The sequence below is a fragment of the Mytilus galloprovincialis genome, chromosome 1 (genome assembly GCF_965363235.1).
Source record: "Mytilus galloprovincialis chromosome 1, xbMytGall1.hap1.1, whole genome shotgun sequence".
Lineage (NCBI taxonomy): Eukaryota > Metazoa > Mollusca > Bivalvia > Mytilida > Mytilidae > Mytilus > Mytilus galloprovincialis.
The window spans coordinates 58,044,973-58,071,974 of record NC_134838.1 but is presented as its reverse complement, the minus strand read 5'-3'; the positions used below and the strand labels follow the sequence as shown (position 1 = coordinate 58,071,974).

General features: G+C 31.9%; 1 protein-coding gene across 1 annotated transcript; it reads right to left on the bottom strand.

The window, feature by feature from the left end:
* Positions 1-1,704: 1,704 nt before the first annotated feature.
* LOC143079570 (gelsolin-like protein 2) lies at positions 1,705-26,141 on the bottom strand. The gene is made up of 14 exons (XM_076254983.1): positions 26,001-26,141; positions 17,510-17,547; positions 15,130-15,210; positions 11,656-11,729; positions 11,276-11,350; positions 10,725-10,796; positions 9,817-9,944; positions 6,745-6,853; positions 6,106-6,216; positions 5,677-5,766; positions 4,997-5,091; positions 3,408-3,486; positions 2,860-2,955; positions 1,705-2,027 (listed from the first exon to the last, which is right to left on the bottom strand). The coding sequence occupies exons 2-14, from the start codon at positions 17,511-17,513 to the stop codon at positions 1,932-1,934; spliced, it is 1,110 nt and encodes a 369-aa protein (XP_076111098.1). The 5' UTR covers positions 17,514-17,547; positions 26,001-26,141; the 3' UTR covers positions 1,705-1,931.
* Between the last annotated feature and the right edge of the window lie 861 nt (positions 26,142-27,002).

Sequence of the window (27,002 nt, the reverse complement as noted above, 5' to 3'; positions counted from 1 at the left end):
GATATTCTAAAATCTTTGAACGGCGTAGGTCTTTATGTAGGATTTAGTTTTTTTTCTGTGAGTGCCAATTTGGTAAGGTTGACATTCCAAAAAAAGATTTACGCTCATAAAATATTGTCATTTGTTTGAAGATTTGTCTGTTGGAAGGACAATCCAGACCAGATGTTTGTTTCTGTATAGCACATGTGAATCAAGATCTGCTTACACTTCGGCAGCACCTGATATTGACCCCACTTTTCGGTGGTGTTTGTGTTGTATGACATCTTTACCTATTGTGTCTGTTTTGTTCATACATCGTTGACAATATAGATTAATGGAATTTGATGTGACTGTCATACAAGAGAGATTTTTATCTAGCTTAAAAACAAGGTTTAATCCACTATTTTCTACATAAGAAAATGCCTGTACCAAATTAGGAATATGACAATTGTTGTCTATTCGTTTGAAGTGTTTGTGCTTTTGGTTAGGGACTTTCCGTTTTGAATTTTCCTCGGAGTTCAGTATTTTTGTGATTTTACTTTTTATCTCCTCGTGTGGTCTCTTTGTGGCAGGCTCGCCTTGAGTGCGGGAGGTCGTGGATTGGAACCCTGAGGTCATGGATTGATCCCGGCTGTTTCAATCTAGACCAGTTGTTCAGTGGTTGCCGTTTTTTTTTCTCGGTTCATTCTTTTTTTTTTACATAAATCATACCTTTGGTTTTTCTTGAATGATTAGGTTGATTTCGGTGACCTATAATTGCTAACTTCTAAGTCATTTGGTATCTTGGAAGCGAGTTCTCCTATTTGCAACCATGCAACATTTTTTTTATTTTTATATCAAAATTGGTATTTGCTGTTTCTAGCGTTTCAAAAATCTGCCCTTTCGTGTCGGTCTTGTTCAAAGCAGGATTAATATTCATATCGAAAATGTGCTCACCCTGAATATGAAATTATTTTATGTGTATCATCATCGTCATGTATTTTGTGTGCATAAGTTTTACAAAATGACTTGTGCTTGAACTTGCATGTGGTATGTAGATGTTTATAAGGATTTGTCCATGGCTATAACTTTTTAAAATATTTTACATGTAAAATCTACAGCCTGTCCATGAAGGATGTTTTTTATTCGGCATGTTTTAACTGTGTAGACCTTTAAACCACAAAATAGTGTAGTCTCAAAAGGAACTAACATATTAAGGATGAAATTTCTGAGAAACTGACAAAGCTATTGCAAATAACAACAGACGAAAGACAGACTAACAAGTCAACTTAACACTTCATAGAAACATGTTAAACCCAACCAAAACATGTGATTATATCAGGTGCTCCAGATCACTAAGCAGAATAGGCTCCACTAGTGATACCACTTATGTTGAGCAATGAAAGAACAAGTTCGTGATAAGTCTCACTCGTTGATGTCACAATGGAGGAAAAGAGAACGGGGATGTGGTTACAGTTACCACATATGTGTGGTTATCAGTTACACAGATGTTCTATAATGCTGAACCAACGTGTAATCGAAGCAGTTAAACGTTCGAAGTGATGGACTTATTGTTATAATCATTTCTTTTGGTTTTTATGTTTGTATCGTTGTAATATTTGAAAATTTGTAAATGGTATGCCATGATATATGATGTTTAAAAAGTGTAAAGAAAAAACGGACTGGAGTTGTGAGTGATTTTTAAAGCAACTCAATTACTCAACAGTCTCACAAATTATAAACAGCTACAGTTAACAAAATATTTATTACAAGTTGTTAACAAATATCATTAATTACTTCAGGATTAATTTCCAAGGCATACATTCAGAGTTGAATAAATAATTCGAGAACTTCACAAATTTATAAACTTCTTGAAACCCACCCTGTATGTTATACACAATTCACTTAAAGATGAAGATATACATATACATATGTTTATATAGATGAAGATATACAATACAAGTTTTGATTGTTTATGCAGCAATTGCAGAGTGGAACGCTTTTGTTGTCTTTCCTTCATTAAGACAGCTAACAGGTACCAATGGATGATCTGTTTTCATTAAATAGTTCTGAAATTAATTGCAAAGTTAATTCAGTGTGGAATTCATCATAGACTATTCATATATATTTTTCAAAATAACGAAACTCGCGCGTGTGTCTGTGTGTAAAGTATTGAAAACGCAAATCATTATGTCTTAATCATATATAGTTATATACTACTCATCTTTTACTTTGGTCATTTTTGCTTCACATTAGATAAGATATAATTCGTTCGAGTCCAACATTATTTGAATTTAAAGAAAATAAAACCCCACCAATTGAATACATTTATAAACTGTTGACACTTGTCTCCCCTATATATAATTTCGATTTTAGTATATGAGTGTTAAAATCCAAATTGCAACTCTTTTAAAAACATATAAACTGCAAAACTGTCAAGGTGAATGGAGTATCACTGAGGGATGGGATCAAAACAAAATTAATGAAAACTTCAAAAAATAATATTAGCCAATGCTTAAACATGAAACATGAAACATATACCTACAAAATATATTTTAATTTATTATTTCTCTTGTTTTTGTGATTCCCTTAAAATGTACTCACAAAATTATTAACTTACAACTCTAAAATATGCAAAGTATCAAGGTCAATGGAGTGTGATCGAGAGGTAATGCCAAATAATTAATTTCAATGAAAATTGGATGCTCTCTCCAGCTGTTTGGCAATTTTTTATCTGATTTTGAGACATTTCTTATTCTTGTCCTTATTTACTTTATGAATTTAAGGTTTCTCCATCAATATTGTAATTAAATTGCTAGCCTCTATATTCAAATTACATAATTCATGCATATTATAAATTTATATACGGAAAAAGGGAAAATACTACTAATGTAAACTCACATGTGCATAGGTCATGGCATTTTTGCGTTCAGCATATGTAGTAGCACTTCCGATCCATACAAATAGTTCATCTTGTATATCCAATATGAAAACATCCTAAACAATTGAAAAGAAACATATCAGACCATTTAGAATATTTTATGCATTGCAAAATGTTTTTTAAACATGTTTATTTTAACCTATTTTTCCGCTTTTCTATTTTAGAAACAATCAGAATTCAGTGTATGATAAATTTTATCAAATTTTATTTTACTCTTTTACTAACCCTGTACCAAGTCAGGAAAATGGGCATTGTTACATTATAGTTCGTTTCTGTGTGTGTTACATTTCGGTGTTGTGTCTCTGTTGTCTCGTAGTTCTCTTATATTTGATACGTTTCCCTCAGTTTTAATTTGTAACCCGGATTTGTTTTTTTCTCTATTGATTTATGAATTTTGAACAGCGGTATACAACTGTTGCCTTTATTTGGAATGTTGAAAAGGCAAATTTTTCACTGATTACTCAAGATACGTTTTGTTCAACAAATTATTATTTATGAGCTAAATTACCTCTGATTTTAAATCACCCTGTTGTACTTGACCCGTCTTTTCCAATGTCATTTTCATTTCTCCAGTTTGATCAGATAACCTACAGAAAACAATTTAGTTATATACGATTCCAAAGAATTTTTTCAATGATATATATATATATATATATACATATATATATATATGTTTGTATCAAAGAGGGACGAAAGATACCAAAGGGACAGTCAAACTCATAAATCTAAAACAAACTGACAACGCCATGGCTAAAAGTGAAAAAGACAAACAAACAACAACACACACGACACAACATAGAAAACTAAAGAATAAACAACACGAACCCCACCAAAAAACTAGGGGTGATCTCAGGTGCTCCGGAAGGGTAAGCAGTTTAGGCTGTCGTCAGTCCAAAAATCTAATGACAATCCCAAAAAACTTTTTTTAAATTGCTTTTAGGGAATTCTTTCGCGACATAACTGAATTATGTTTGTTAGCATAGTTTTAATGTTGACTGCTTTGTCCCAATTAGTGACATGTCAATGAAATGGAACTTTATGAGACTGCCATACAAGTGTGAGTTTTAAATAGCTATAAACCAGGTTTTACTTTAGTTCATTGTTTTCTACATAAAGAAATGACAGAACCAAGTCAAGAATATGACAGTTGTTTTCAATTCGTTTGCTGTATTGAGCTTTAGATTTTAACCTCAAGATAAGGTTCGTCTGGAATTTTCCTTTGAGTTCGGTATTATTGTAATTTTACTTTTTCCTAACCTTGAAAATTCCAACACATACTGCTTTTAACATTTACTAAATAGAAAATCAACACTTATAGATTTTCGTTATGTTCAATTTGACTGTCAACTATCTATGACAAGCTGAATCTTCATCCACTTAATTGGATACAGAATTTACATAAGTGTCCCTGCAAACAACGCAAGTGGTACATGTGGAGCAGAATATGCTCATCCTTCCGGAGCACCTGTGATCACAACACGTTTTTTATAGATATTATTTTATCCTCAATCATCAAATCATTTTAAAATCCGACTTCAAAATGACTGAAAATTTCAACTTTAGGAGTGATATAAATCTGATGAGATGTGGATACTAAAAAAGGCCATGTGTTTGAGCACATTCATTTTAGTGCTTCTCCTTTAATTGCATAAAAATTGATTTATCTGCCTTAAAGCTATTATTTGTCGTTCTTTGCTTATAGACAGACGGAAAGAGCAAGTCCAATTTTGCTGAATAAATAGCAATGGCCAGGCCATTAAGAAGCGAGAAAACATACCCTCTTAAACCAGTCTGATTCAAACATCAAGTTCTCTGACATGACACGAAAAAGATGGTTGTTTTTTGTTTGTTTAAGGGCACATTATCTATATCTATATTATGGCAAAAGGAAATAAAAATTAAATATAAACGGGTGTTGGACATTGCTCATATCAAGTTATATGATATAAAGGTGTGTAAAATGTAAAATGTTGTTTCATGTTTATCAAAATTTTGATATTTAAAAATTATTGCGAAAATGTTTCCAAAATTTAATTTTCCTCTGATTTATAGCTTTATGCACACAACTTTCTGATACTATTTAAATGACAAGCATACCTGTAAAGTTCTTTTTCTGTTTTTGAAGAAACAAAATCAGAACTGCTATCAAAATCATCTTCATCTCCTTGGTCCAAAGCTTTATAAAATTCGTCCTAAAATAGTTAAACAATCAGAACAGTTATCATCTACAAACCCAAAGTAAACAATGACGAACTACTCACAATGACCTGTAGAATTCCTGTTTTAGTAATAAAACAAATGATACAAAGTTTTGGCAAACTCTTACTGTTACAGCAAATAAAGAGTTTGACACTAGTTACCAGGAGCAAAAGGTTTAGTTCATTTAATAGCACTTGTAAATCAATGAAAACAGTGAGTGCTAACAGTAGTGGAGTTTCTTTTAATCTTAACAAAAAATTCACATATAGATATTGTCATTACCAGATGGATTTCTAATGATAAATAATTATTAAATATGTTGTTTTCTTATAAGGATTTTGAAGATTTTACAGGAGGCTATTTAGATTTGAAACGAATCTTACCCTTTGCAATTTAGATTAACGTTTCAGCTTGATACAATTTTTTACATATTTTATATATATAATATCGAAAAAGAATAATCTCAATCAAAACCTTTACAACAGAAAATAAAGCTACAATGTTATAACATGCAACAATGCTGCGCCTACTGTTGTTCTATAATAGATTCATATAGGTATACAAAAATATGTACTTACTGATTCTGAGGTTGTTTCCTCTTCTAAAGTCTCAGTTTCGGTCTTCTTTCCTCTCCTCTCATCTTTCAGAGAATTGACATACTGCAGACCCTATAGAATCAGATGTTCAAATATCAGTTTTTCAAACATTGAAAAAAACCTGTTTTATTCATAAAAATATTTTAAGAATCAAAAATATTTTTAACAATTTTCAAAGAATAATACAAGTTTTGAATTATGTAGCTTCAAAAGTAAGAATATTTAGTCTTAAAATTCGAGATTGAGCTCCACAGATAAGAACTTTTTAATTTTCGAAAGTGGACTGAAATTCAGTTAAAATGAATTCACTGCAAATTTCAATTCGTCATATAGTAGTTGCCATTTCAGTGTAACTTTAAGAACATATAACTGTATATATACAAAGCATGTGTAGATTTCAAGGATACATACCTTGAATTTTTCATCTTTATTGCAACCTTTTCCCAGCCAGAGGTATATTTTAGCACCCATGTCAAGAATATATACGTCTGTCGAATCTAAATTGCTTCGTTTTCTTGTTACCTGTAATTTTCAAATATTGATATTATTTTAGTGTCATATATATTTTTAAGTAGTATTTCGTTTATTTTAAAAGTTGTCAGTCTCAAAGCATTTATGTTTTCTTCATTGCTGTATATTAATTCCAAATGTTTAATGGCAATGACAAGGCAAGATAAACGTTTTATAACATTTTTTACATTTACTGATATGTCATTATGATAGATGTACCTCATGCACCTTCATACTAACATTTGCAACAGTACTTTATTGTGTGGCCTGTGATAAAGGGCGGGGATATCGACTATGACTAGAAAATTAAGAATTGTTGGATAAGGGTCTAAAGTTTATTGCAACAGGCCACTTACTCTGTTATATTCTAATTCTGCTCCATTTAAACAACTTTCGGAGTTTGACCCTGTCGATAAAATAAATACCTACCTATTTGTCCTTTTTCATGTAAAGTATTGCTATTTGTAAAAACATAATTTCTCCAATATTTGAGCAGATATCCAACATGAATCAATAAAGCTTAAATTGGGAAAAATTTACCTCCTTAACTTCTACTCCGTATTTATCACCATGGAAATGAAATAATCTTGGTTGGTATTCTTCTGGTTTAACATGTCTAAAACCACTGTCAGCGCCACCATGAAGATATCTAGAGGTAGTATTATAAAAGTATTAAAAACAGGTACAACAATAACGACTTTTAATATAAGAGAAATAAAGATATAACATAAAGGACAGTTAAATAGGAAAAAACATAATCATGGAAAATAGAAGAAAAGAAAAAAAAACGGACTTTAAAACTGCCCTTTCCTCGATCCTGATATCTATATCATTAACGGGAAACTCAATACCAAATTTTATGATAAAAGAGATGATATTTCATGTCCTATCGTTAATTATCAATTTTTAGATAGTGACGTTCCCTTGTCATCATCTTATGGTGTTTATATATCTGAACATGTAAGATTCGTTCGTGTATGTAACAACGTATTAGATTTTTTAGCGAGATAAATTTGTGTATTACAAAGTTTTCGATATCACAAGCTAGTCAAGACGTTTGCTAAATTTTGTTTCGTTTCAAGGTCATTCGTAAATATAATTTAACATGCAGACATCTTATACGTTAGTGTTTTTCACATTCAATTTTTCATAGTGGTATAAATAAAGGCAACAGTAGTATACCGCTGTTCAAACTCATAAATACATGGACAAAAAACAAAATCGGGGTAACAAATTAAAACTGATGGAAACGCATTAAATATAAGAGGAGAACAACGACACAACACTACAATGTAACACACACAGAAACGGACCAAGCATCAGACAAAATCCAACGAGAATAACAAATATAAAATCAAAACCAAATACATGAATTTACTATAGACAAGTACCGTGACACGTCTTATCGCAATGTGAATTTACACTAAAAAATAAGTATCCTTTGCAAAGCACAAAAATGTCGGCATTCACCTCAAAAGCTTACAAAACCTTTAAATGGACTCATTAAAGAAGGGATATAGTTACGATACTGTTGTCAGGTCATATTTTTGCGTTAAATATTGATTCACTTGTAGGTCTTTGCATCGGAAATAAACACATTTATTCTAAAACCAGTTGTTAGCATGATACAGAGTATGTTCTTCTCATATATTTTATGATGGTATAATACTAAACCCCTAACGGGAGGGATTGTACTTGATATTCATATGGTGAAGACATAATCTTTCAATCAGTTTAATTGAGATCTGGAGCTGGCATCATCAGTAACTGCTAGTAGTCCTTTGTTAATGTATGTATTATTGTCATTTTGTTTAATTTCTTTTGTTAACTTTTCTGACATAGGACTCGGGCCTTCTTTTGAACTGAAGTTTACTGTACGTATTGTTGTGTGGTTTTTTTTCACATTGGCTAGAGGTATTAGGGGATGGTTGAGATCTATAAAAAAAACATGTTGAACCCCGCCGCATTTTTGCGCCTGTGCCAAGTAAGGAGCCTCTGGCCTCTGTTAGTCTTGTAAGATTTTTAATTTTAGTTTCTTGTGTATAATTCAGAGTTTAGTGTGACGTCCACTATCTCTGAACTAGTATACATTGTTTACGGGCCAGCTGAAGCACGCCTCCGGGTGAGGGAGGTTTTCGCTGCATTGAATACCAATTGGTGGCCTTCGGCTGTTGTCTGCTCTTTGGTCGGGTTGTTGTCTCTTTGACACATTCCCCATTTCCATTCTCAATTTTATTTAAAAAATTCTTAAGACTGAGCAACACAATGTCCAAGAAGGACATGATCCGGACACTTAATCAGGTTAGCAGTTCCACTTGTGTAACAACACCTGTTGTTATGTTGCACATGGTATGATAATAAATTATTAATGGTAATTAAAGTATCATTTGATTCAATTTGAAAAAAATTCTGTTTCCTGGTAAATTCCTTGTAAGCATTTTTGGTAACTTATTTTACTTCAAGTGTTCAACAAAATAATAGAAAATTTTGGTATCTTCATTCCGTTCATGTTTATTTAATACAAAAATGTAAACAACAAGAACATGGTTAAATATTATATTAGAACATTTTATTATGTTTCATTGGGTTGTAAAATAGGTTGGGCTGATAAAATGGATAAAACGGCCACTAAAGAACTGCAAAAATCCTACAAGTACAGTTTGAATGATGTTTTGTGTGCAAATTAACGACTAAGGTCTATCCAAACAATGACTGCAATTTTACTGCATCTAACTTGTATACAAACGGGTTTTGAAGACATTATTTTTTTTTAAATCAAATAATTTTTAAAACCCTTAAAATATACGGATACACAGCAACAATTAGGATCTGCTAGAATAGGAGATCATATTGAATATATATCATTGAGACATAGAAGCATTGTGTCACAAAATAAACAATCATGTTTAGAGGTCACGGTAAACTCTCAGACAGGTGAGCAAGTGTCAATACAATACACAAACCATCTATTGTCTTTTGTCTTAAAAAGTGAATAATGTTTCAAACAAAGGCTATCAAAGATTGGCCATATAAAAAACATAAATTTTCATATATATTCAAACATCATCATCAGTTTGCAACACTTGACACCATGTTAGAAGTTCATTACAAAGGGAGCAAACATGAACATTTGATCCACAGTAACTGTTAACGTATTGTTTTACCATGAAATTTTGTAAGAGTTTGTTAAACTTCACAATTAGCCCGTGAAATGAGTTTAAAACGGTTTTTATTTGGTCCATTTGAAGTTACATTGTATAATTTGTTTTCTCTTGGATGAAGACAATAACTGGGGACAAACAGGCGCTATTATTTTAATTGGAATGCTTTAAAAATCTGAAAAGGCTCATTCTTAAAAGAATTGTAATACAGAACATGTAAAAATGTCAATGCTTTAAGTCGATAATTAGTGGGCCATCGCTTCATGCCCGCTGTTCCACAATATTGGGTTAAACCCCCTTTAACAAAAGAGACAGCAGTTTTTATGCATTGAGCTCAGTTTATTTTTGCTGCCAATCATTGCATAATTATAGAACATGAAATACCAGGTGGTTCAAAACGTTTTTTTTTTTTAAATAGTATATAATTTGATAGGTCCTCAATATAACTTACGTGATGGTTTTAAAGTATGATCTGAACAATTCTGACTCATGGCCTTGCACTTCTCTGTGTTGGATTGGCGCGTCATCTAAATAAGTGTCTAATTCAACTGTTTTGTATGCTGCTGTTCCGTATTCGTCCTGAAATTTAATTAGTATCAGGAAAATCAAATTCATTTCTTAAATTTCAATATTCTCAAGTATTACTGGGTTGAAACGTCATTTCATTCAGCTGACGTCAGGGTTTGAGCATTGGAAAGTTCACATATTATACTACCCTCACGTTTATTGGGTGGACAATAAACAACAATTTAATCTTCTAAGAGATTTTTTTCCTACCAGAATATCAGTTCATACACATTACTTACACATGCTTTCTTTTGTTTTACTCCTACTAAAATAAATGTTTTTACATTTGATTTTGTTTTATGCTGTCGAGTCATTTTGAGTTTTTATTGCACGTTCTCAAAACGTCCCGAAAGAACCCGCCGTTAGACATAGAATGGTATAAAGCGTTTGATAAGATATTTGATGACTATGATTTAACTGCAGCGTACACTTGTATCAGGGATTTGAAAATGAAATTACCTGTACCAATTGAAGGGTTGAAAATGAATAGTTTAAATAGAGCAGAAACTTTAAAATCCTTTATAAGATCTTAGTTTAAAACAAAAGAAACCACGACCAGTCCCGTCTGTTTAAAAAACGCTAAACAGAATATGGATTAGTTTTACAACCTCATTAAGAAAGTTTTTTTTTTAAAAATAGAACAAAGTGATTGACGTTGGGCCATTGTGTTATTCATTGTGAAAAGGTTATATGTGGAACAGACATCAAATGTTGAGCATCAGAGTCTGAATGTCAAACAAATAAAAAAACAAATCAATGATAATTGGTATTCAAAATAGTTATATAATGTACCTGTGTGCTGTATTTTCCGATCCAAAAATGTACATCAAACAACAATTGTTCGTTCCCTTCTTCTTTGTATGTCTGGAACAAGATTTACATATATATATTTTTCAGATATTTATTACTAGAGTGAGAAAGGAACTTAGATATTTAAAAATGTATCATCATACAGTTCTGGTATTTTAGCATCTTTAATATCTCTATGAAAATATTCAACCTGTAGAAATTGAAAATATTTTTTTCATAAATAAGTTTTCACCTATCGTATACAAATTAAAAAAGTCATGTACTTGTATCTAAATTATGAAATAGAATCGGTCTCTGCATACTTTGTGAATTGCTTATTCATGCATCAGAACACTTATGAAATCTAGAATAGACAAAGAATAGCCTTTTCTCATGTATTATTTTGCCATATTTTGATACAGAGAAATGTTTGGGAAATAGAAAATATCGTTGTCTAACTTAAGCTTTGATTATTCACAGAAAATTGATTTCGCATCAGTGAATAACAATTTAGAAAAATTGTGCAATAACATTGCCTGTAACTAATTACTTACATTCAGTATGATATAAGAATCTCCGTCATAAAATTTCCCAAAATCTTCCTCTTGCCAATGTGTAACTTTGAATTTCTGAAATGAGCTTTTATATTTTAAAATGGAATTGGTGTTGCCAATTATCCGGATATGAAAAACTAACTTGGTCTTCCTAAAAGAATCATGCACGTCTATAATGTTGGTTTCATTTATTCATAAACTTAAACATTTTTATATTTGCTAGCACGTTGTTTGGAAAAATTAAAAATTGTAGATTTATTTTATACTTCAGTGTACATTACGTTTGACAGTTCGATTTACTTATAAATTTCCTTTCCAAACATGAATAAGGACAAAAGCAAACAACTAGTATGTCTAACTAATAAATCGAATGTACATACCACAATTCTCCAAATTTGGATACCTGGCTTCAAACCTGCTTTTTTCCAGGCTGGTTCATGTTCTGCCGATTCCTCTGAAAGGTGTAAAGTATAACATTCATCATCTTAGTAGTGAAAATTATGATAATTATACAAAACAGAGTAATTTAAGGTTTATTCAGAGATCTTGAAATAATGCTTGTCATGTCGTTTGGGATGTTGCTACTTGGGTATTTCTGATGTTGCTAGTCTGGTTATATGTGAAGTTTCTAGTCTGGCTATTAATGATATAAAACAGTGTTATTTGATGTTAAGTCAGATTTCTTGAGATAATGCTAGTTAGATTATTTTGATAGTGTGGTTATGTAGGTAATTTGTGCTGTTGCTAGTCTTGTTATTTGCGATGTTGCTAGTCTGGCTATTTGTGATCTTGCCAGTCAGGTTATTTGTGATGTTGCTAGTCTTGTTATTTGTGATGTTGCTAGTCTTGTTGTGTGTGATGTTGCTAGTCTTGTTGTGTGTGGTGTTGCTATACTTGTTATTTCCGTTGTTGCTAGTCTTGTTATTTGTGATGTTGCTAGTCTGGCTATTTATGATGTTGCTAGTCTGGCTATTTGTGATGTTGCTAGTCTGACTATTTGTGATGTTGCTAGTCAGGTTATTAATGATGTTGCTAGACTTGTAATTTGTGATTTTGCTTGTCTTCTTATTTGTGATGTTACTAGTCGGGTTATTGGTGATGTTGATAGTCGGGTTATTGGTGATGTTGATAGTCGGGTTATTTGTGATGTTGCTAGTCGGGTCATTTGTGATGTTACTAGTCGGGTTATTTGTGATGTTGCTAGTCTGGTTATTTGTGATGCTGCCAGTCTGGCTATTTGTGATGCTGCAAGTCTGGCTATTTGTGATGCTGCAAGTCAGGTTATTTTTGATGTTGCTAGTCAAATTATTTGTAACGTTGCTAGTCAGGTTATTTGTGATGTTGCTAGTCATGTTTTTTGTGATGTTGCTAGTCATGTTATTAATGATGATGCTAGTCTTGTTATTTGTGATTTTGCTTGTCTTATTATTTGTGAGGTTACTTGTCAGGTTATTAGTGATTTTATTAGTCGGGTTATTGGTGATGTTGCTAGTCGGGTTATTTGTGATGTTGCTAGACGGGTTATTTGTGTTGTTGCTAGTCGGGTTATTTGTGATGTTACTAGTCGGGTTATTTGTGATGTTGCTAGTCGGTTTATTTGTGATGTTGCTAGTCTGCTTTTTGTGATGTTCCAGTCAGGTTATAGTTTGTGTTGCTAGTTTGGTTATTTATGTTGTTGATTGTCAATGTTTTTTCGCCATACTTCCTTGTCATTCTTATTGTACACATATGCCAAGAACGATCATATTTTATGAAATTGAAAATTCTAAGAAAGGACTATTAAGTTGCAAGGAAAGCATGCATCAGTCAATATGAACTGAGGATTGAACAGTCTTCTTATCCACCGATCATTAGATTAGTTGCAATATTAATGTTACATATAGAGTGTATGCCAATGATGGTTATACAAAAAAAATCGATTATATTTAATTAAAGAGGGTAAGCTGTGAGCAATTGTTGATAGCAAAACGATATAGTCCATATACAAAAAAAAAATTGATTTCTTTTATATATGATGCCTCTCTTTTCTTCCAGGAATAGATGGGGCGTCATATATAACCGACTGTTATTTTAATTTGAGCAAGAACCCATTGAATAATTTTAAAAAGGTTAGAATATCAAAAATATTTTATACAAAGCACCTGTGTTTAGTATTGACATATGAAGTGAATTGTCAAAATACAGAACGTCACAAATTCAAAAGTATGTTGAATATGTTTATGATTTGTATGACCATTTAAAGATTTAAACTTCGATCACTATTTACTTTAATAGACATTTGTGTGCTGGCCATTACATTAGTCAGCACATTTATTTTTTGTCCGATTATTTTAAGCCGATGTAATAATACAGATATAATCTTTATATCAAATATGTCGATCAATAGTTGACTGATTTAAATACAGGATTTTTTTTATACCTATGGATATACATGTACAGGAGAGATTATCTGTATATTAAGTACAATTTATAGTTTTAAGCAGTATATGCAGATATTCGATTGACAGATGGATGAAAACTTAAGCTCTTTTAATAGAACAAATGCGTTGACTGATTCATATCACTATATTTACACAAAATTAGGACAACATATATATGTATACGGTAGTTTTAACACAAAACAACTTATTTCGTTAATACTCTTGCAGTGAACTATATCCTAGTGGGCTTGCGAGTATTTTTTATTTGTATGATAGAACGCCATTGTATTATTTTTTTTTTCACATTGTAAGTCAGTTAGAGAACTCCTATTACACTTTTCCACACAAAAAATACAGTCATCTGCAATTACATCCTTGTTATATTTCAAATTTCACACGATCATGTAATGCGGACATTTAACTTTCTGTTATAATTTTTATTGCAGTTAAAAAAAAAACTTAAAAAATTTTCAGACATTGTTAAGACGTGATCTATTTCAATGTTATCTCGGAAAGTAAACAGCATAAACAAGTATGGTGCAGTAAAGGATACAATTTACAGAAAACAGGAAATGTGGTTAATAGCCAGAACGAGATTTTTTTTTTATTATTATATTTATAAATGTGTTAACAGAGTCTTTTTATATTAAAAATGGTCATGAGATACCATGTGAATATTAAACAATTCAAAAGCGAAAATGTTTACCTAAGAAAATAGTACTATAGCAAAAAGTGTGATGCTCTAGAAGGGCAAATATTGATTGTGGTGGGGTTAAATAACATGCTGGTGTAACAGCACAACACTGAACAAACTGTAATAATCAGCTGAAAAGGGTTCGAAAGATCAGCTTAAGTACTTAAAAAAATTACAGTAGACACAGAGTACCGATACAAAACACTTGCAGTTCGACACAGCTAGCTCAAAGCAGCGATACAAAAACATTTTCAGTTCGACATAGCTACTTCAAAAACAACAGATACGAAAAGCCTTACAGTACGAAAAAGCTTTTATTATAATTCAAAGCACCGTTTCAAACTTAACGGTTCAAGCTCGTTCACGTTCAATACAAGTAAAAAAAAAGCGAGTCATAGGCATGACAATGCGACATAAAAAAATCTTGAGGTTAAAACATGGTCTTCTACAATTGTCAAAAAGTTGAGATTTCATATCAGTACTGTTCATGACTGTTTATAAAACTTTAGTAATATTCATATCTACTCATCTGAAGAATGTTTGAGTAAACTTCGATTCAGTAAAGTACATAATACTGTATATAAGATCGAACTTTTTAAGGTTCACTTGCCTCCAAATAAGATGTCTGTTTTATCTATACTATTTAGCATCAAGATAATTTCAGTAGATTTTTTTTAATTAACATGAAATACTAAAAAACCAAGTTTACTAATATGTGTATGAGGTTCATATATACTTACTTTTGACTTGTTTTTCTGTATCTGAACCAAACAAGGCCAAGTTAGAATCCTTCCAGTCGTACTGTTTTGGTTTCACTAAAGCTAACAAGTAGAAATGATACAAGTTAATGTTTTTTTTATTATTTTTTTAAATATAGTTTGCATTAATACTTGTACAACGTGTACAGTTTTAATTCTATCAAAAGCTGTTTCCCGGCTTTTATCGACTAAATTATATCTCATTACATCCTGTTCTTTCTAAAGCTCCATACATCTCAGTATGGACATCCCTTATTGTTATCATTATTTTTATAAATTTTAATTCATATATATCCCGTTTCCTTTTTAATAACAGATTCACAGATCTCAATAAATCAACCCGTTCCATATACGCAGCTTTCTACACATCTATATGCCTATTTTGTTACCATTCAGTTACTTTATGGATCTTTATATATACATTGCATTATTAATATAGTATATTTTTTATGTTGTTTTTATGTACAAGTCAGGTTATTTTAGATGATGCAAGACAGGTAATTTGTGATGTTGCTAGTCTATGTTATTTGTGATTTTGTTAGTCTGTTATTTGTGATGTTGCTAGTCTTATTTTTTGTGATGTTGCTAGTCTTATTTTTTGTGATGTTACTAGTTTATGTTATATGTGATTTTGCTAGTCATGTTATTTGTGATGTTGCTAGTCATGTTATTTGTGATGTTGCTAGTCTAATTATTTGTGATGTTGCAAGCCAGGTAATTTGTGATGTTGCTAGTCTTATTATTTGTGATGTTACTAGTCTATGTTATTTGTGATCTTGCTAGTCATGTTATTTGTGATCTTGCTAGTCTTTTTATTTCTGATGATGCAAGCCATGTAATTTGTGATGTTGCTAGTCTTGTTATTTGTGAATGTTGCTAGTCTTATTATTTGGGATGTTGCTAGTCTTGTTTTTTTGTGATGTTGCTAGTCAAATTATTCATATCTACTAATTTGAAGAAAATTTGAGTAAGCTTCGATTCAGTAAAGTAAATAATACTGTAAGATCGTAGTTTTTATGGTGATGCCTTCAAATAAGATGTCTGTTTTATCTATACTATTCAGCATCAAGATAATTCAAGTAGATTTTTTTAATTGACATGAAATACTAAAAAACATGATTAGTATTATTAATATTATTTACAATATAAGTCCGAGATCAATCGGACGTCCATCGGTCTTTTTAAGGGGCTGGTATTAGGGACTACCTTGTTGTAAGCAGTATTATATATGTATATAATTTCCAAATGCATGCAGATTAAGACTTACGTCAGTTTGTTTGTTTTATTTTTCCGACGTAGTCGGTATAGTTTCGGTTTGTGCCCTTTGAACTTAAGGACGCTTAACTATGGCAACAGAATACGCATGCTCGAAAATCCTTTCTGTGATTGGACAAAATGCTGTCATGGTGGGTGATTTGGTTGTGTTTGAAAAAACGTCTCGTTAATTATATCGTGATGGAAAGCAAGTGAAAAACTATAAATATTTGAACTAGATCTTACAAAGATTTATATTTTTATTAAAATGATTGTTTCTCCAATAGCTCTTTGCATCCGTGACAGCTGTTTATTCGAGACAATTGTAAACTTTGTTGTACGAACGTACATGACTTTTAAAACGCACCTGCGCATGTGAGATTTCCGCGGGGTTTTGGTGAATGTAAACAGGAAGAAACGTGGACCGAGAATACTGAACACAAACAGAGAAAACATTCTTTAAATGGCATCTTTGTACTTCTGAAGGTTATCGAAATGATAGTTTTAAACATATACTCCAATTTAAATACGTCGGATACATCTTTTTTAAAGATAGTTCTTGTTTTAATGTACAATTGTAATTGGGAAAACATTAAATCAAATCTAAACATAATAATAATATATATATATATATATACAAGTTTAACTACTTTTTTGGTATGTCTGTCTATATTAATAAATTTAATCTTAATTTACAATGCATGAGCTAACGTTTATTTAAAGCAAGCAATCCAACCAAAGTCTTAGCAAACTTTAGGAAACTAGCTCTAAACATGAACGATAAGAGAAGTTGAGTATATATCAGTGAGATGGCAATCTAACGACAAATTAGACGCATATTTCATTTAAAAAACACATAGGCGGAATGGAGTATTTCTTAAGCACTGAGTTAAAATTCTGGACCGTGGAATAAATAAATGTAAGTTAGTAAAATAATGCATTGTGAAAGAGCACTTAACTTATAATATACTATAAAACAATACATACAAATTAAAACTAAATAAAAGCATAAATAAGATGAAGAAAGTTCACTGTTGCTAAAAACAATTCAAATTTCTGACCCAGTCTTCATCATAAAAATAATAAATAAAAAGCCCAAATTCCTTACCCATTTTTGTTTCTCTTTCTAATCGTTTGATTTCGTATCTGAAACAAACAAAACAAGTTAAAGAGGAGGATGTTTGTCAATGTTTCCGGGTTTAATACGTTATTAAAATCATTTATTTGATTTTATGTCACGTATTGATCATTATGGTTAACATAGGAAGTCATTTTCACATGTTGTTAAATATTGTCTGTGACAAGGATGCTATATTTTTTTTAAGTTATTTTACAACTCTACTTAGTCATTATATGAATAAAAGGGGTTTACGTTAATGAGACAGAAACCCAAAAACATAACTGACATCTGGATATGATATAGAGCTTTCAACAACAGATAGGTGTTTCTGTACAATAAGTCAAGCAAAAAAAGATTACGAAAAATAAAAAGATACTTAAAAATCTGGTGAAGTAATAGTCAATGCAAATACGTCAAATTCGCATCGAAGCACACATGTGCAGTATATATCAAAACATTGATAAAATAATCAAAGTAATGAAGTAATGAACATCGCCGGGCTACTACAAGTTCTTGTGGATTGTCTCAGAAAAAAATAACATCTCTTAATATAGAGAGATATATTTTTGTCTGAGTCAGGTTCGTGCGTATAGATGATGAATAAATGACAGCAAATTCAATCTTACCATAATAAAACTATTATATTGTAGTTATACAAATCAGTATACTCTGGTTTGTTGTTGCATATTATATTAATATTTGTATATAAATGTAACAGTTACATGAATATATTATTTTCACCCATTTGTATATCATTCTATTCTATATATATATAAAATGACTGAATAAATAGTCAACGATCAATCTTACAAGGCGATGGATCATGTGATATGATTCTGTACACTACAAAATATAATATATAACAAGTCAAAAAGGGTACATTTACATGATTCATTTGACATCGAGCTATTATTGAAGAAGGATATCTGTTATCCGAAATATCTAATATTTGTTCATTTTATAGACGAGGAAAGGTAACACACGGCCACCGAAAGCTTTATTTTTGTGAAGCCCAGGTGGTCTAGGAAAGGTAACACACGGCCACCGAAAGCTTTATTTTTGTGAAGCCCAGGTGGTCGTGTGGTCTAGCGGGACGGCTACAGTGCAGGCGATTTGGTGTCACGATATCTCAGTAGCATGGGTTCGAATCCCGGCGAGGGAAGAACAAAAGTTTGCGAAAGCAAATTTACAGATCTAACATTGTTGGGTTGATGTTTAGACGAGTTGTATACATGTATATATATATATATATATATATGAAGAGACATTTATTGTCGAAATCCGGATCTGGTGTACTTAAAAATATTGACACCGTATGTTTGTGGCATAACATCGTGGCCACAGGTTAAACTTTTATTTCTGTTTAGTATTAAATTTATATTAAGATCCATTTTGTGACATCTTGTGATCAATTTTATTTGGCAATCGCCAATGGCAGTCAGCAGGGTTAAAGAACATCAGTTGTTCGACCTGTTAGTCAAATGCGTTTTGTTTAAATATACTTTTTCACCTTTTTGGTCTTTTGGAAAATGTTGTTTGTGCTGTTTTTAGACCCTTCTACAACGAAATTTGTTTACATGCACACGTATAAAAATTGCGGTTTTTATCCAACGCAATCATAGGTTTGAACGTAGTTTTCAATTTAGACTCGTATATATATATATATATAGTCACAGCATGGGTTCGAATCCCGGCGAGGGAAGAACCAAAAATTTGCGAAAGCAAATTTACAGATCTAACATTGTTGGGTTGATGTTTAGACGAGTTGTATATATATATAAGAAAAAGTTAAGTAAAGTCCGTATGCTGGTAACATATAAGAAAATTATTAAAAGATAATAACGGTTTCAATGCATCACCTTTTTACTATATATATAAGTACGTCTGAGTCAGTAACAACTTTACAACAGATTTATCCATCGGATCGCCATCAATGATGGTGATACATGGCTGTGTACATTATGTATATACAACTCGTCTAAACATCAACCTAACAATGTTAGATCTATAAATTTGCTTTCGCAAATTTTGTGTTCTTCCCTACGTAAGTAGAAATCTCTGCGACAACAATACATCGAAATGCCCTCACGGTCATCGCAATGTAAAAGAGAATGACATAGAGATCTCGGTCTATGTACAGGAAGATTACCGAAACGGCTGTCCTTTTTTATGTGTTTTTGTTTTATTTGTATCATTTCCATTTTCTCGTTCAGTGAACATAGAGAATACAAATATTACTCATTTATGATACTTAGATATAGCAGGATGTGGTGCGAGTGCCAATGAGACAACTCTCCAACCAAATAACAATTTATAAAAGTAAAACATTAAAGGTCAATGTACGGCCTTCAAAACGGAGCCTTGGATCACACCGAACAAAAAGCTATAAAGGGCCCCATTATTACTAGTGTAAAACCATTCAAACGGGAAAACCAACGGTCTAATACTGTATACTACAATAAAGACAAATATGTAGACCGATGCCATATCGATTGTTTTACTTTTATCCCATTGATCACCGTCGTAAAACTGAAATGAATATTTAAGTTTTCCATGAATGTTAAATCTGTTTCTGTTTATTTGATATCATTTATTGATAATATATATATAACTCTCGTACGATCGATGACGGTTTCATCCTGCAATTAGCCAACTATTGTACAAATAACAGACATACAAATAAATTCTGCTTTATTTGTACTAGTACTTGAAGAGTTTTGAGACAGATTTAATAACTAACGTTTCAAGTGTTGGGAGTTAATTTCAGGATAACTAGAGGCTCTTAAGAGCCGGTGTCGCTCACCTTGGTCTATGTGCATATTAAACAAAGGACACAGATGGATTCATGACAAAATTGTGTTTTGGTGATGGTGATGTATTTGTAGATCTGACTTTACTGAACATTCTTGCTTCTTACAATTATCTCAATTTATAATGAACTTGGCCCTTTAGTTAGAGGAAAATATTTTGTTAAAATTTACAAAAATTTACAAAATTTACAAAATTATTAAAAATTGACTATAAAGGGCAACTGAGACTACTATAACAGTGTTACATTGTATAGTAGTTTCAGAGGGCAATAACTCCTTAAGGGGTCAACTGACCTTTTTCGTGATGTTGATTTATTTGTAGATCTTACTTTGCTGAACATTATTACTGTTTACAGTTTATCTTTATCTATAGTAATATTCAAGATAATAACCAAAAACACCAAAATTTCCTTAAAAAATGTTCTATGTTTAGCCATGGCGGCCATCTTGGTTGGTTCGCCGGGTCACCGCACACATTTTTTTAAACTAGATACCTCAATGATGATTATGACCAAGTATGGTTAAATTTGGAACAGTAGTTTTAGAGGAGAAGATTTTTATAAAAGATTAGAAAAAAAATAGGAAAAATTTGTAAAAAATGACTACAAAGTGCAATAACTCCTTGAGGGGTCAACTGACCATTTTAGTCATATTAATTTATTTGTAGATCTTACTTTTTTGAAAATTATTGCTGTTTGCAGTTTATCTCTATCTATAATGATATTCAAGATAATAGCCAAAAAAACGGTATAATTTCCTTAAAATTGCCAATTCAGGGGCAACAACCGGTTGTCAGATTTGTCTGAAAATTTCAGGGCAGATAGATCTTTACCTGATAAACAATTTTACCCGGTGTCAGATTTGCTCTAAATGCTTTGGTTTCAGAGTTGTAAGCCAAAATCTACATTTTACCCCTATGTTTCTATTTTTAACCATGGCGGCCATCTTGGTTGGTTGGCCGGGTAACGCCACACATTTTTTTAAACTAGATACCCCAATGATGATTGTGGCCAAGTTTGGTTTAATTTGGCCCAGTAGTTTCAGAGAAGATTTTTGTAAAAGCTAACGACGACGACGGTCGATGGACGACGGACGCAAAGTGATGAGAAAAGCTCACTTGGGCCTTCGAGCCAGGTGAGCTAAAAACAATATATGAACATTAAATGTTGGAAATTATACAATGTATTTCTTTGAGCTTTAGAAACAGGACGAAAAGCGTTTTCTCCTATTTCGTAGCGAGTATATTCATATTTAAACGTCATACAGTAGTTATATCATCGTGAAAACAGATATATATCCCCTGCAATTCGATCCGCTTTTCTGGCTAGTCAAAAAAATTAAAAGTTTTTTTCTAAGAAATTTAGTTTTTAACAGGAAGTTTCAACTATTACGCAAGTCAAGTAATGCTGAAAAATTCAAAACTGATGTTTGGTGTTTGTACATTTTCGTGTTCGCTTTATTGCTTTTTAATGTCTATTTTGGTTGGGTATAATAATATTAAGTATAGTACTATTTCAGAAATTGATGTCCTATGTCCTAGCTTGTAGTATTTCTAAGATTTTAATCTGGTTGTTTTTCTTTTCTCAGAAAAATGTACCTGTAGCTCACGCAAATAACGACCTTCCTTGTTTGCCCAGAAGTTTAACTTAAAAGCAAACTCGAGCTTTATTTACTTTTTTCCATCCTTTTTTTTCATTTCAAACTTGCTATATAATTTGCTGTCTAATTATAACTAATAAGCTGTATTATGTTGTTACTGTTTAAATTGTGCTTAAGCTTATTTCTTTCACATGATTGTTCTTAAAACTTCCATGTGTGAGATATCATATAATAATATCCTGTATGCGTTTTATTTGAACATGCTGATCTGTATCGATATCGTACACTTTAAATGCTGTGTGTGTCAGTTTATATGTACATGTTGATTTGCTTTATATATGTTGCTTATGCTATATGTCTTGATATACGCTGCTTGAATTGATTGTATGACTTGCATATATATATATTATATATGTGTTGACATATATATTATATATATGTGTTGACATATATATTATATATATGGGTTGACATATATATTATATATATGTGTTGACGTATATATTATATATATGTGTTGCTTATCGGTGGTTTTCAGTCGGTTAAACAGTTGGGGAAAGATCCTCATAAATCGGTACCCTCACACAGGCACTTGTCTCAGAAAAAAATTTCCTATATACCTTAATATTATTAATTCGTATATTTTAACAAATTTGATTCGTTTAGGGATAGTCACATGTTAAACTATATTTTCGAAGGTAGAGAGAAAACGGCGGATAGCAAAAAGCATATTGACCTGCAAAAGCATATTGCACGGTTATTTTTAGAATATCTAAAAACCAATATACTTTGTGACGTATTGTAATGAATTTCAGGATATTGTTTAACGTTTTGAAACACATGATATCTGTGGTCGATTATTTGACGGAAAAAATCTTCAAATACATAAGATGTCAAAAAAAAAAGTAAATGAAATAACAACTAAAATGTTGTTATTGTCAAGGAGACAATGTAATATCTATAAAATTCCAACAAACCTAAATGACGATTTTGATACAAATATGGTAAGAAATTAATAATATAACAAATATAGCCTTTGTATGAGGTCAATACAGGATATATCGACCCAAAGAAGTATATCGACCTCGGACTTCGTCCTCAGTCAATATACTTCTTTCAGGTCAATATATCCTTGTATCGACCTCATACAAAGGCTATATTTGTATAAAATAACACCATTTATTGGTAGAATACCAAAAATCGGTAATCAATATACACTAATGAAAAAAATAATCTACAAAATGCGTATTTCATCATAATAGCTAACAAGAGTGCACACACTGAAATGTCTCGCCTTCTTTACTAATCATTGATATGATGTTGAAAGTCCTAAGTATAAAGCTTTATTACAACTGTCACATAAACTTAACATTAACCAAGATAGCTAAACAAAGACCAATGAACCATGAAAATGAGGTCAAGGTCAGATGAACCATGCCAGACAGACATGTACAGCTAACAAAGCTTCCATACAACAAATATAGTTGACCTATTACTTATAGTTTAAGAAAAATAGACCAAAACACAAAAACTTAACACTGTGCAATGAACCGTGCAATTGAGGTCATGGTCAAATAAACCTGCGGGACTGACATATAGATCATAATATATTTCCATACACCAAATATAGCTGACCTTTGGCATATAATATTAGATAAAAAGACCAAAACTTAAAAACTTAACTTTGACCACTGAACCATGAAAATGAGGTCAAGGTCACATGACATCTGCCCACTAGACATGCACACCTTACAATCATTCCATACAACAAATATAGTAGACCTATTGCATAAAGTATGAGAAAAACAGACCAAAACACAAAAACTTAACTATAACCACTGAACCATGAAAATGAGGTCAAGGTCAGATGACACCTGCCAGTTGGACATGTACACCTTCCAGTCCTTCCATACACCAAATATACTAGCCCTATTGCTTATAGTATCTGAGATATGGACTTGACCACCAAAACTTAACCTTGTTCACTGATCCATGAAATGAGGTTGAGGTCAAGTGAAAACTGTCTGACGGGCATGAGGACCTTGCAAGGTACGCACATACCAAATATAGTTATCCTTTTACTTATAATAAGACAGAATTCAACATTACAAAAATTCTGAACTTTTTTTTCAAGTGGTCACTGAACCATGAAAATGAGGTCAAGGACATTGGACATGTGACTGACGGAAACTTCGTAACATGAGGCATCTATATACAAAGTATGAAGCATCCAGGTCTTTCACCTTCTAAAATATAAACCTTTTAAGAAGTTAGCTAACGCCGCCGCCGTAGCCGCCGCCGCCGCCGCCGCCGGATCACTATCCCTATGTCGAGCTTTCTGCAACAAAAGTTGCAGGCTCGACAAAAATTGGTATTTCATAATTTCATAATAATGGCTGTCAAGGTTCTTTATAGAATGTCACTCTTTTGATTTATAAAATTACTATTTTATTCAATGTATATATTATGATGGTTGTATTATATGTATAAAAAATGGTGAGACTAAATATTTAATCTGAATCTACAAACATTCACATTTTTACCTTTTAGTCCATGATTGTTCAAACAATAACTGATTACAAAGATAATGGTCGCAAAAGCCCACTTTTAGAAGGCTTTTATCTTTTATTTAGAATAAATTCCATTCATGCTGTTTAGAGTAAACCGTGTCCTACAGTTATATGAATATATATGTTATTTGAATGTATGCGTTTTACAGAAAATATCTTTGAAACCAAAGTTTGTTTTTAACACTGAAAATTTATATCCGTTTTGGGGTACAATACCCATAAATGTCAATAGTACCTATTTATGGGGATCTTTCCCAACCTGTTAAGGTGCTCTAAAAAGTTCATAAAATTGAGAATGGAAATGGGGAATGTGTCAAAGAGACAACAACCCGACCAAATAAAAAACAACAGCAGAGGGTCACCAACAGGTCTTCAATGTAGCGAGAAATTCCCGCACCCGGAGGCGTCCTTCAGCTGGCCCCTTAACAAATATATACTAGTCCAGTGATAATGAACGCCATACTAATTTCCAAATTGTACACAAGAAACTAAAATTAAAATAATACAAGACTAACAAAGGCCAGAGGCTCCTGACTTGGGACAGGCGCAAAAATGCGGCGGGGTTAAACATGTTTGTGAGATCTCAACCCTCCCCCTATACCTCTAACCAATGTAGTAAAGTAAACGCATAACAATACGCACATTAAAATTCAGTTAAAGAGAAATCCGAGTCTGATGTCAGAAGATGTAACCAAAGAAAATAAACAAAATGACAATAATACATAAATAACAACAGACTACTAGCAGTTAACTGACATGCCAGCTCCAGACTTCAATTAAACTGACTGTTTCTATATTGATTGTATATATGAAATATTGACTTTAAATAAAGATAACTTACTTTTTATAATTACATTCTGTTTAACAGAAAGACATTTTTATGCTCTTGTTTATTTGCTTCCCAATCTATAAATAAGTTATAGAATTGAGAATGGAAAAGGGGAAGAGACAACAGCCCGACCAAAGACCGGAAAACAGCCCAAGGCCACCAATAGGTTTTCAACACAGCGATAACTTTGAAATCCCGCACTCGGAGTCGAACTACAGCTAGTTCAGTAACATGAACGCCACACAAACTCCGAAACATAAATTATCCAAAATTTAAAAACACACATGACAAACTAAGGCTATGGTTCCTAACCAAGGACAGGCGCATAACTACGGCAGGATTGAACATGTTTTGTGAGATCTCAAGTCCCCACCCTAATACCTCTAGCCAATGTGGAATAACATCTCAAATGGCATTAAAATTTACAATGTAAACACAGTTTGGATATCTTTGGAATTGATCGGATTCTTACTTATGAGATCAATAGTACCATTTAGTTATGATTAACAATTTTTAAATTATATCAGGAAATAGTTACAGAAAACAATTTAGGACTGGCACCATTATGAGTTCACTATGGTGACCAGTTGTTCCATATGAAAGACAATAAACTGGGATAAACATGATAATTTAATTGATAAAACATACCATAAAGGGTTCAGCGTACTTACAGTTTTGATTCCGTTGTATTTCTGATGTCAAAATCTTAACACTCCAATATATTATACAACTGACAATTACTCAATACCAAAAAGGTCGTTTCGAAATAGTACAGAAAATCATTCAATGCATGCACTATGAACCAAAACAAATCATCCCACAGGTAAAAAAATTTAAAAGTTACCTGTGAAAAATATCTGAACAGGTCAAGGTATTGGGTTATTTTTAAAAATATTCTTACTATTTCATATTATTATATATGAATGACTCTGCTTTTATCAGATTTCGAAATTACCAATTTGATTTCCGTGATTATTTGTCATTTTGTGTGTGTCTTTTCGTGTACATGTTTACAAAATTTGTTTAAAATATTGTATTCGTAAACAACTTTGAATGTTTATTAACAGAATGGTATGTTAACTAAATGTTGTATTAAACCCGTTATTTTTAATTTTAGATTTTCAGTTGTCACACAAATTTGCGGTGTAATCAATATCTTATTCTGCGAAAAGTGTAATCAAATATGATATTCAATTATGCATCCAATTTCATTGTTATTTATTGTGACCATACATTTACTCGGAATTGAGTTCTAAAAATAGATTTAAATTTCAGTAATCATGTACTTCGCCAAATTGCAGAAGAAATTTTCGAAAAATCGGAAATTAATTGAAATATGGATATAAATAATGATTGAATACTGTATAAAAGTCCCAGTTGTATACAGCCACCAATTTAAGTTGCCACTACATGTAGTACAAGTTTTCTTTATTATCCACAAGGTTTCTTTATCATTCGCAGGTTTCCTACAGGTTTTTTTTGTAATCCACATGGTTTCTTTATCATCCGCAGGTTAGGTTTTCTTTATTATCCACATGGTTTCTCTGTCATCCTCAGGTTTTCTTTATTATCCACAGGTTTTCTTTTTATCCACATGGTTTCTTTATCATCCGCAGGTTTTCTTTATTATCCACAGGTTTTCTTTATTATCCACATGGTTTCTAAATCTTCCG